The sequence below is a fragment of the Corvus brachyrhynchos genome, unplaced genomic scaffold (assembly GCF_000691975.1).
Source record: "Corvus brachyrhynchos isolate BGI_N302 unplaced genomic scaffold, ASM69197v1 scaffold305, whole genome shotgun sequence".
Classification (NCBI taxonomy): domain Eukaryota; kingdom Metazoa; phylum Chordata; class Aves; order Passeriformes; family Corvidae; genus Corvus; species Corvus brachyrhynchos.
In genome coordinates this window covers 1,416,361-1,427,995 of record NW_008239284.1, presented here as the reverse complement: position 1 = coordinate 1,427,995, position 11,635 = coordinate 1,416,361, and the positions used below count along the sequence as shown (strand labels likewise).

The 11,635-nt window shown below is 50.1% G+C and overlaps 1 protein-coding gene across 1 annotated transcript in view; it reads right to left on the bottom strand.

Annotated features, from left to right (window-relative positions):
* The window catches only part of CACNA1B (calcium voltage-gated channel subunit alpha1 B), a 261,991-nt gene that overhangs the window by 38,789 nt on the left and 211,567 nt on the right, over nucleotides 1-11,635 (bottom strand). Inside the window, exons 30-35 of the mRNA XM_017740286.1 lie at nucleotides 11,108-11,245; nucleotides 10,093-10,294; nucleotides 8,347-8,511; nucleotides 7,234-7,344; nucleotides 6,981-7,064; nucleotides 2,577-2,582 (exon numbers count right to left, since the gene is read on the bottom strand). Coding sequence (XP_017595775.1) covers nucleotides 2,577-2,582; nucleotides 6,981-7,064; nucleotides 7,234-7,344; nucleotides 8,347-8,511; nucleotides 10,093-10,294; nucleotides 11,108-11,245 — 706 coding nt within the window. The remainder of the gene's footprint in view (nucleotides 1-2,576; nucleotides 2,583-6,980; nucleotides 7,065-7,233; nucleotides 7,345-8,346; nucleotides 8,512-10,092; nucleotides 10,295-11,107; nucleotides 11,246-11,635) is intronic.

The window sequence follows — 11,635 nt, the reverse complement described above, 5'->3', positions numbered from 1 at the left end:
GGGAATTCCATCCCAGCCCCTCACAGCCAGGAATTCCTAATTCCCAATATCCCATCCATTCCTGCCCTCTGGCACTGGGAAGCCATTCCCTGTGTCCTGTCCCTCCATGCCTTGTCCCCAGTCCCTCTCCAGCTCCCCTGGAGCCCCTTTAGGCCCTGCAAGGGGCTCTGAGCTCTCCCTGGAGCCTTCTCCTCTCCAGGTGAGCACCCCCAGCTCTCCCAGCCTGGCTCCAGAGCAGAGGGGCTCCAGCCCTGGGAACATCTCCGTGGCCTCCTCTGGACTCCAGGAGCTCCATGTCCTCCCAGAGTTTTCCATACTGAAAAGCAGGAAAGCCATGGAGAACAGGGCACACAGGATCTGTTCCCAGTGCCTTCAGCACCAGAGTGGTTCCTGTCCAGCACAGGAGCTGCTCCCTCTGCCCACAGGGATGCTGCAGGAAGAGGCATCTGACCAAGCCAAGAATGGGATCACTCAGGAAGCTTTAGGACTTCTCTTCACCTGGCATCAACAAGAACCACCTTATTCATTAATTCAGGAATTACTGATGAGGAAACAGCTGTGTTCCCATTTAAATATCCATGGTATTGCCAGCACTGGAGAAGTTTTCCTGAACCTTGCACAGGGTCTTGGCTTCATCTGGAGCTTGAGGAACCCACTGTTGATTTTAAGAGGCTGAAGATTTTTGCCACCCTTGTCTGTGCCGTGAGGACTCTGCAATTGTTGGGATATCCTATCAGTCCTTCCATGCCGAGTCAGGAATGCTGGAAACATTATTTTGTGTGTGATGCCCAGAACTTTCCTCATTCCCTCCCTGACAGAATCACAGACTTCCTGAGCTGGGAGGGACCACCAGGATCATCCAGTGCAGCTCCTGGCCCTGCACAGACCCCCCAACAGCCCCACCCTGGGCATCCCTGGCAGCGCTGTCCAAACGCTCCTGGAGCTCTGGCAGCCTCGGGGCCGTGCCCATTCCCTGGGGAGCCTGGGCAGTGCCCAGCACCCTCTGGGGGAAGAACCTTTCCCTGCTCTCAGCCTGAGCCTGCCCTGGCCCAGCTCCAGCCGCTCCCTGGGTGCTGTCCCTGGCCCAGGAGCAGAGATCGGAGCTGCCCCTCGGGAGGAGCTGCTGAGCTCTGCCCTCAGTTTGCTCCTCTCCAGGATTCCTCCCAGCTTTGCTGCTCCTGCTGTGTCCCTGCAGCAGCTCCATGGTGCTCCAAAGACCTCGCTTGGATGCCAAGTGATCCAAGGAGCCTGGACCTGTCTCTATGGAGTAACAACCCCAGTCCTAACAAAGCACAGGATGAGCTTCTCAACCTTTAACCTGCAACAGGGACAGCAGCCCAAATTTAGCAAACTGATCTTCCCCCAGTGTATTTTCACGTTCACTGCTGATGCCAGAGCCCTTTTCTGTGCTGCCTGGGCCAGGTGTGCAGCAAAGTGTCCAAATTTATCCCAACTGCTCCCACACATCTGGAATGGATCCAGCACTGTGGAGGATTCACCTCTCGGTTTGCACTGGGCAAACTTTGCATTTACACATTGTCGTTTCCTCTGCTGCATCCCAGCAGAAAATACCCTCCATGAACATCCATGGAGCTTCTGTGCAGCCTGGAAATGAAAATTCCCCCGGGTTTGTTTCTTAACAGCAACTGTGCAACAGGAAATGTGGATGCTCCCAGATCCAAGAGCTGGTGTCAGGTGGCTGAGCAAGGATTTTTGAGAAGCTTTTGGTCTCATTTGCATTATCAACCATAGCCAAGATACTTAAGAATGGAAAAATAGAAATATTTCAGATCGCATTTTCCTTTTTGGATTCTCTTTTGTTTAACTGATGATGATCAAAGATAAAGGCCAATATTTCCAAAGGCATCTTTGGAATAAATTTACATTTTGGCACTAAATTCCCAGTGGGATCTGGCTCCTGGTACTTTTCAGCTCTGCTCATAACATGATTTCTGCATTTTACTTGGAGTTTTGGGTTTGGATCCAGCGACTCTGTGTCCACTGTGGTGGCAAAATGGGTTCTTCTATGGGTTGGTGTCACAGCGAATTTTCAAATTTAAGATCCTTCTTTCCCACCATTTTTGATTTGAGGGAAGCAAGTCTGTTATCACTTCAATAATATTCTTGCCTTACAATATAGAGATTAAAACTGAAGGTGCTTCCTTCAGCAGAAATCTCCATCACCTCATCCTAAAGGAACCCAAACCCACCTTCGCAGAGCTGAATTTGGTACCACCACCTCCAAACCCCAGCGTTTCCAGGTCCAGAACATCCTTCCCTCGCCATCTCCTCCCGCTTCCCACGGAAATAAAGCAGGTGGCAGTGTCCCCTTTGGCACAGGGGGTGGCACAGGGAGCAAGGGACGGGCTATTGGCAACTCATTGTCACCAATGAGCCCAGGGAGGGAGGTGCAGGACAGAAGCCACTTCAGGGCACGCTGCAGTGAGGCTTTTCCACCAGTGCAATCGGAACTCTCATCAAAGAAAAAACCAAACAGAAACGGATCAAATCAAAGAAAAACGAGAGAAAATCAAAGCAGAGAATTTAAAGAATTGTTTAAATTCAATGAAACCAACCGTGTCCTATATGTGATGTTGTCATGGATGGATATTTGCAAGATTATTTACAAATTTTTAGATTTTTTTTTTTTTTGAGCAGCAGGTGCACAACATACAGACGGAGACATGGTTTTCGCATTGTATGTTGATTGGATGGCGTGATTCAGCAGGTAGATAAGGAAAATAAGGAACAAAAACAGGAAACAAAAAGAGAAAATGAGTAATCAGGACAAGCAAAAAGGAAACTCTGAAAAATTTCACTGGAAAAAAAAAAACCCGTCGGGCTATCGGGGGTGGGGAGGTGTTATTTTATGGGAACTCCCGGAGTAAAAAATGCTTCGAACCAAAAGAGATTCGGAGATCCTCGAGGTAACACAGACAGTGCAGTTGTTATTTGCATTTCAGTTTGTAATGCAAATTTGGAGACAATTCACAAACACTTCTCAGGGTGGTTTTTTTCTATTTCCAGGCATAGAAATAGATGTCAGTTTGCCACACACCCACTCGGCCTCCTGAGGCCAACTGTGTCCACAAGGACACCTTTTCCTTAATCCCACCTCTTTTCCCTCAATTACGGAGGGTAAAAAAACTGACATTCATGCTTTTGCCTGAGGAAATAAAAAAAAGAGATATTCCACTACAATCACAAAGTAAATTACATGTGACATGACCAGAAAAATTAAAACAAAGCAATTAATCCACACATTTCTTTTCCTTTTGTCTTTACTTCTCCGAGGGTTAAAGGTACCAAACAAGGCTGGTGGAAGCTAAGTCTCTCAAGGTGAGGCCACCCAGGATTATTTACCTTTGGAGAACACTTCTGGCTGGAAAATACGGAGGAAAACGGTGCTCTGGCAACTGTTTGTGAGCCTGAGCTCAGTGGCACACCTAGAAAACATCTCCACAGGGACCTGGAGGGTGGCTGGGACAGGGACAGCTGCAGACTGGCCAGCAAAGTCACCTTGTGGCTGTCACCTGGACTTCCCAGCTGAGGAAACTCCACGGGAATGGCTGCCAGGAGGGCTGGAAGGACTAAAGGGGCTGTCCCAAACTCTGCCCAGCAGATGAGGGAAAGCTGGAGCTGGGGAAGTCACAGGGAAAAAGGGCCATTCCCTGCTGGGGACACAGCTCTGGGAGGGAGGATCCGAGACCTGTTCTCCTCTCTGGTTGTTCCCTGCTCCATGAGAGCTCCTGCGCCCCAGTCGTGCCCTGAGGAAGGTGAGGTGGGGTTGGTTCAGCTCATCCCCAGCCTTTATTTCCTGCTCTGCCCTACCTGGAATTCCAGAGGGAAGGAGAGGCTGGGCAGAGGCCACAGCTGGGCTGTGCTCTGTGAATGAGGCACCCCCTGCTCCTCACCTCCAGCCCTGCACGTTCACATCTCTGCATCAGCTCTTTCAGCCCTTTTTTTCCTACATTTTTCTAAAATGGCTTCTGTTTTGGAACTATTGGTTCAAAACTGGGTCAGACTGGATCTGTTGGTTCAGTTTTTCTACACTGGCTCTCAATACCAGAAATATTTCAATTACCCAGGTGAAACTGCAGTTTGACAGAATATTCCAAAGCTGGTTTAAAGTGTAACTCTGCCACTCTGTGTCACTTTGTAGGCAGCAAAGCAGTCTTGGCACTGCCAGGCAGATTTGGGAGCCCTTGGGACCCCCTTGGTGCCCTGTGGGTCAGCATAACCCACGTGCAACCTCACATGGAGCCGACCACACAGGGCAGGAGCAAAGGGCTGCATCCTTCTGCTTCTTTTCCATCCTCAGGACTGGAAGAGGAGAATCATAAAATCATGGAACGGTTTGGGTTGGAGGGGACCTTAAAGCTCATCTCCTTCATGGGCAGGGACCTTCCACTGTCCTAGGTTGCTCCAAGCCCCATCCAACCTGGCTTTGAGGGCAGGAAGGTTTCAGTGGCAGTGGAGAGCTTGGTACAAGACCACATCTCCACATGCCACTGGCTGAAGTGGAATGAATTCCATGAGGGACATCCTGACAGCTGCCATTACCAACCCTGTTACCAACCCTGTTACCAACCCTATTATCAACCCTGTTATCAGCCCTGTTATCAGTGTGATCTTCAGGGCACCACTGCCAACACCCACGAACTGAGCAGGGATGCAGCTCAGAGCTGGCCCTCACTGCCCCCTTCAAGCAAACGGAGCTGCTCAGGGTGCTGTGCACGCTGCCCCTGATCCCAGTCCGTGGTTCCTGTGGGAGGCTGACAAGGATGTGTGTGGCTGAAGGAATGTCTGCTGCTGGGGAGAGATCAGACAGGAGCTGCACAAAAGAAGTGCTGGAAACCAAATCTAGAAAGAAAAGTGGCAGGGGATGACCCCTGGGCACTCTGTGTGAATGAAAAGCGGGGAGGAGATGTGGTGGCTACACAGAAATCAGAGAGTTGTTCAGGTTGGAGAAGATCTCCAAGACTGTTGAGTCCAATCATTCCCTCAGCACTGCCAAGGCCACCATTAAATGCTGTCCCCAAGTGCCACATCCACACAGCTTTTAAATCCCTGCAGGGAAGGGGACTCCACCTGTTCCAGTGCCTGACCACCCTTTCCATGAAGCAATTATTCCTAATATCCACCCTAAACTTCCTCTGGAGCAACTTGAGGCTGTTTCCTCTTGCCTGGCTGCTTGTTATGTGGGAGAAGAGATCAAGCCCCACAAAAGGGAATGTTTAGAGAGAGCTGAGCTCAAAAAGCTCTGCAGACACAGACAGAGGACCAAGAGCTCAGGGCTGGAGTGTCCTGGGGACATGTGGCTTTTATATGAGAGAGTTTTGTGGTCAGCTGCATGTTGGACACTGCCAGGGGAATCTGGTGACCTCCTTTAGAAAATCCTCTCTAAGGACTGAAGGTGTCCAGCTCCTCATAAACCAAAAAACCTCTTCTTTCCCACCCGGGAGGAGAAGGGAAAGGCACATGGGTGCCCTGCTGGGGTTTTAGGGGGAATTCACACTCCTCTGCAAAGGTTTTGATGCTGAAAATGTCTCACAGCCCAACCTGATCCAATCCCTGGCTGGGCCATCCCACGGGAGCTGGAGGGAGAGGCAATGTCCCATTATCTGAGCAGGGAAGGGGCAACACTGTGGCTGCTCCCTGACTGTGATACAGCTCCAAAAATGAGGATTTTAGCAGCATTTGGGCTTGGTGTTGAGAAGGAAAAACCTTCCTGAAGGAGAAGACACCAATCTGTGAGAGACCAGAGGCTCCCTTACCCCGTGAGAGCTGTCAGTGCTACCTCCTCCCAGAAAAAGTGGCCAGAGGAGGGGTGGAAAAGCTTCAATCTGTTTGTGGCTGACTTGCAAATGGTTTCACAGATTTTCAAACCATGGCAAAAGTTTGGGTGCCCTTGGCAAGGAAATACATCCCATGGGAGAGGGAGTGGGGACAACAATCCGCAGCACTCAGAGTGGGAGAGCTGAGTAACTTCAGCCTGGCTGCACTGAAACCAAAATCCTACAACACAGGATTCACCAGCAGATAAACGAACATCATTTGTATGGGGAAGAAAACTTTGGGGGGTTGTGCATTATTTTGTACCAAGGAGGTTAAATAAAAATGCATTTTGTTAGAAACAGTCACATGGTCTTCACCAGCACCTGTAAAGGAACGTGGGGAGCACAGTTCTCAGCACACACAGAACACATGTACAGGCAAACCCCTGGGACTGAGGAGAAAAGTTATGGTCAAGTTCAAATTCATCACACAGCTACATCATCAGCTCCAACATGCACTGGGAGAGGAGAGGAGCAATTTATTCCGTGGGTAGTATCAGACTGTCAGGGATTGAGACAGGCATTTGCTGCCCTTACGGAAAAATCCTTCAGATTTAATGCCAAGTCTGTCCACTTTGTGCGATCTACAGGATCAGCAGGGAGACAGCAGCCCTTGGAGGGCTGGCCAGAAATCCTGTGGGAGAGCTGTTTGTTTATTCATTGCCCCACAGAGCTTTTGTGACAGGAACATTCCCCCAGTCCACACCCTTCACCTCATCACCCTCACTCTGCCCCGTGACCCAGACTGGGCAGGAGCCCCAAGGGGCAGACGCATGCCCTGCAGAAAACCTCCCACACGAACACAGCAGAATCCCTTTGGTCTTTTCCCTCTCTAAATCCAGCAGGATTTTTCCAAGAATAGGCAGAAAAGGCCTGAGGATAGAGTAGTTGGCTGCAGGAGAGAGGGAGCTGCTTGCTGGCAGAGTCACGAGCACCGTGGTTCTCATCAGAGCTTTCCCTCTTTGGGGCACACAGCTGTGCTCAGCTCCATGGAAAAGCAGAGCTCATGGAACAGGGTCAGCCAAGGCCATCGTGACTCCCAGAGGCAGCTCCAGGGAATAAGGCTGGTAGGGAGAAGGTTCAGTGTCTTGACAGGGCACGGCTTTGTTTATAAAGGAAGGAAATTGAGCAAGCTGTACTTACCGCAATCTCTGTTACTAAAATATCAGTAATACTTCCCAACACTGTTACAAAATCAAAGACATTCCAGGCATCTCGGAAATAATTCTGCCAAATGAGAACACAAGGGGAATAGAGGGATCCAGGGGTTATTTTCTCTTTGCCAGCACAGGTCGGGGGGGTTTTTTTGTTTGCTCGTTTTTAAATGCGCGTCACGAAACGCGAGCATTTCGTCGAGAGAGGAGAAGAGGTGGAAGGGAACAAGGGAGGCACCTACCAGCACACCAAAGGCAATGATCTTCAGCACACATTCCATGGAAAACATGGATGTAAACACAATGTTCAGGCATTTCAGCATTTCCTCGTATGCTTCTGGAGCATCATAGAACTAAAGCGGGATGGAAGAAAGGCTGTTGGTGAAAATCACCGACAGAGTAAAACCTTTCCCAGCAGGTTTGCTCATTTTAGTCAGGATTCTGTGCTCACTTTAAGCGAGGCTTGGGGTTACAACACAGTTATTCCTGTCTCTCTTGCCTCCATCCTGTACTGAGGGGGCAGCTGGAATATCCTCAGAGCTGGAGACTGTTGCTGGGGGATGTTCCCGTGTAAGCACAGCACGGCGCAGGAGGGAGGAAGGACATTTTCAAACCCAGAGGGGAAGTGCAGAGCTGGGTTTTGTTCCAGAGAACCCTAAGCATATGGGGACCCCTTGACTGTGAAGATACTCTAAGCCAGGCAAGGGACAGGAGGGAACATCATCCACACCATGTATCCACCTGCATCTCCTCCTCCACTCTGGATCACATCCCAGGAGCCTGATGCTGTTCCAAAGTTGGGTCATTTCACAGAATCACAGAATGGCCTGGGTTGGAAGGGAGCTTAAAGCTCATCCAGTCCCTATGGGCAGGGACACTTTTCCCTATCCCAGGCTGCTCCAAGCCCTGTCCAACCTGGCCTTGGACACTGCCAGGGATCCAGGGGCAGCCCCAGCTGCTCTGGGCACCCTGTGCCAGGGCCTGCCCACCCTCCCAGGGAATGATTCCTTCCCAATATCCCATCTAAACCTACTCTGTTTCAGTTTGAATCTCCATGGCCTGACTGGGCTTTGAGCAGCCCCAAGACCCTGGCTGAGCTGGAGATCAGCACCTGCAGATCCCAGTTCCCATCCCATGTTCACACCCCAAAGGGGCTGAGCCCAACCAACGCTCTGCAGGGAATCCCACTGGTGGGATCTCATCCCAGCTAAACCACCTCCCTCAGGGGGCCAAAGGAATCCCAGTAGGCACATGAGGAGTGGTGGCTGCTCCTGCTGAGCCCCCCTCAGCTCTCAGGGCGAGAATCTCTCCAGCCAACAGCCCAAAATTCCCAGATACAGGAAGATCCCACTCACCTTCATCATGAGGACGATGGTGTTGAGAGCGATCATGACCATAATAAAATACTCAAAGGGAGGGGACACCACGAATTTCCACATCTTGTACTGGAAGGATTGCTTGTTCTGAGGCATGTAGCGGGTCAGGGGCTTGGCACTTATGGCAAAGTCTATGCAGGCCCTCTACAAAACAAAAAGGGGATGAAGAGATGACAGGAAAAGGGCTGGAAGTCTTAATCCATCAGGATGTGGTTGGGAGAGTGAGCAGAGCATTTACACCAAGCGAGTACTGACTGTTCCCTGTAAAACACAGCACAGGATCCCCAAATCCTGATCAATTTTCCTGGAATATTTACCCTATAACGTTCCTATGCAGTCCTACAACATTCCATTAGAGCCCAGCTCCTCACAGGTCCTGATCCCACTTTTAAAAACACTTCCAAGTCCTCCTGACGGGCGACTGAGGATTGGTAAAGATGTTCTCTGTGGTTTTCAAAAAGTACTGTGGAACTCAGGTGTGTTCTCAGCACAGCAACACCTGGACAGCTCAGAATGTTTCATAAAATGAGAACTGAATTTACCAATAAATTATCCACCAAAAGCACTGGGGGAACTCTCAAAGACCCCTTTCATTGGCCATTTCTGCTCACTTTATTATGAATATAAAACTATGAGAAAAAAGCGGTTTCTACCCACAAGAGGTTTTGATTCTGGAGCGTTTTCTCATCTTGGATTTACCTAAGAATTCCAAGTCTGAAATCACTTTCTGCCCAGTTGGAAAATAACAAAGCATCTCTAAATATTCTGCTTTATTTTGGACTTTTTGTTCATCTAGACAAACAAGGAACTAATTAAGAATAGCTTAAAAATTCATCTCTTTCCATCAAAAATCAGGTTCCAGTTTCAAAATACATGAAAAGAGATGGTTCTTCCCACAAGAGGTCGTTGAGGCTGTGGACCCTGGATGAAGGATGCTGCAGATGCTGAAAGTCTGCATGGATTGAGAAGGAAACTGGATACACCCACAGAAGGAAGATACAAAGATGCCAGTAACTACAGAAAAACCAACTCAGGAGGTCCCTGAGTGGAAAACAATGGGGTTTTTGGGGGCATTAAGGAAAAACCTCACAGCTTCTTACCCTGGTCTTACACTCTTCTCAAGGCATCTCCTTTTGGCTGCTGCCAGGAGGAAAAGTCCCAGCTGGGCACAAAACCAGCCTGTGGAAAGGAGTTTTCCTCTGGGGAGCCACAGCAGTTGTAGCTCAGTTTGGTTTCTGAGGTCTGGCCTCAAGGTTTGTCTCCTTCCACACCTCCACACTCGAGCAGACATCAAACCATAGAATGGTTTGGGCTGGAAGGGACCTCAAAGCCCATCCAGTGCCACCCCTCCCATGGCACGGACACCTCCCACTGTCCCAGGCTGCCCAAAGCCCCAGTGTCCAGCCTGGCCTTGGGCACTGCCAGGGATGGAGCAGCTTGTCTGGGCACCCTGTGCCAGGGCAGATCCATCTCCCCTTTGGTGCAGTCCAGGGGGACGGGTGACAGTGGTTCCTAACAGGAACCATTTGGGGGCTCTCCCTGGTGGTGTTTTCATGCAGAAGCTGAAACAGCCACTCATTTCTTTGGTCTCTACACCACACACCCTCCAATAACCACTGCTCTCCAGTCCCCCCAGCACAGGGGGGACCAGGAGTGGCCTTCCACCAGTATCCAGGTGCTCTGAGCCCCTGGAACACCAACTCTGGAGTCAGAAGAGGTGGGTACCTCGTTTTTCTCGAGGCTGCACTCTGACATCACTTTATCTCCTTGCTCCTGGAAGGTGATGATGATTAACGCCACAAAGATGTTGACAAAGAAAAAAGGGAAGACAACAAAATACACCACGTAAAAGATGGACATTTCCATTCGGTAGCCAGGGCTGGGCCCCTGTTCCTCGTAGGTGGCATCCACTGAGTGCTTCAGCACACTGCAAGCAAATGCAAAGAGAGAGGAAAGGTCAACACAACCCCTGGGAAGCACCAAGGACCCCCTGAGAGTCAATCCCCAGCCTCCACTCACGTGCAGGGTTTTCCACATATGCTCAGGAAAAACTTGCTCCCATCCACGTGGCTGGGGAGAAGTTTTCCTTGAGGATATTTTTAGGGAAACCCTTTGTTCTCACCATTGTGCAGAATGGTGGGAGATTTGCTGTGTCCAGATCCACTGATCCCCCCTGGCCAAGGGGAGAGGATCCAGCTGGATCTGGTTTCTCTTCTCTGGTCAACAGGGATGGAGTAAAAGTGGGAAAAGAGAGGTATTGATGACATCCAACAGGGGAACACAGTGAGGGACTGGAAAAGGGAGGCTGATGCTGTTTGAGTCTTTATTTTATGAAAGAGTTGACCGTGGAGGAGGAGGAACCCTGGCCACACACGGCACTCCACACGTGCCAAAATAAAGTCACGTCCTGAACAGGAAATGTCATTTGGGGACCGTCACGCCCAGCAGACTTCCAGCAGAGCTCACAATACTTTTTGCCCCCTCGTTTTCTTACATTTCCAATATCAGTTTTACCCCTGAGAAAGGTGTGCAAGCCCAAAAGCCTGAAGCAAGAACGGAAAACTTCCTGAGCATCCCTGTGCCAGGAAAATGCAGAGCTCTGCCTGCTGGCTCACCCAATAATCACACAGCACTGAGCTGATAAAAGACTTTTCTCATTTCCCAGGTCACCTGCTGTCCCTCAGAGCTTTGGGGACCTGCTTTACCTGCACCATCAGCCCCTGCCAGCCCCATTACTCACGTTGGCCACCCTTCCCCTGTGGACACGGTGAAGAGCGTGAGCAGAGCCCAGAGCACGTTGTCGTAGTGGAACTCGTATTTTTTCCATTCCCTGGGCTGTGCCTCCACCTCATTTTTTTCATAATCCAGGTACTGACCCCTAGGAACAAGAGATTGAGAGCCAGTGAGAGAATGAAAGCAGATCAGGCATTTCTTAGGACTCAGGAGTTTTGGAAAGCCCCAGCAGCACAGTCTGGACTCTGCTGTGGATTACAGACAAGGAGACCCCCTCAAAGCCTATGACAGAAGTAAAGGCCAATTTTTGAGTCACTTTTAGCCACGGGAACTGGACCTGAGGACTAAAAATGAAAGGAATTTTAAGCAAGGCATTCATTCATTCATTAGGCAAAGCCAGCCATCAACACCTGGGCGGCCCCTAAATTGTCTGACCCCACAGAAAACCTCTGCTTGACAGGGAAACATCTCTGGCTCCTACTCCAGGGTTGGATCTAAGTCCTAAATGTGTCCTGCTTTTAGGGGCCTGGCATGA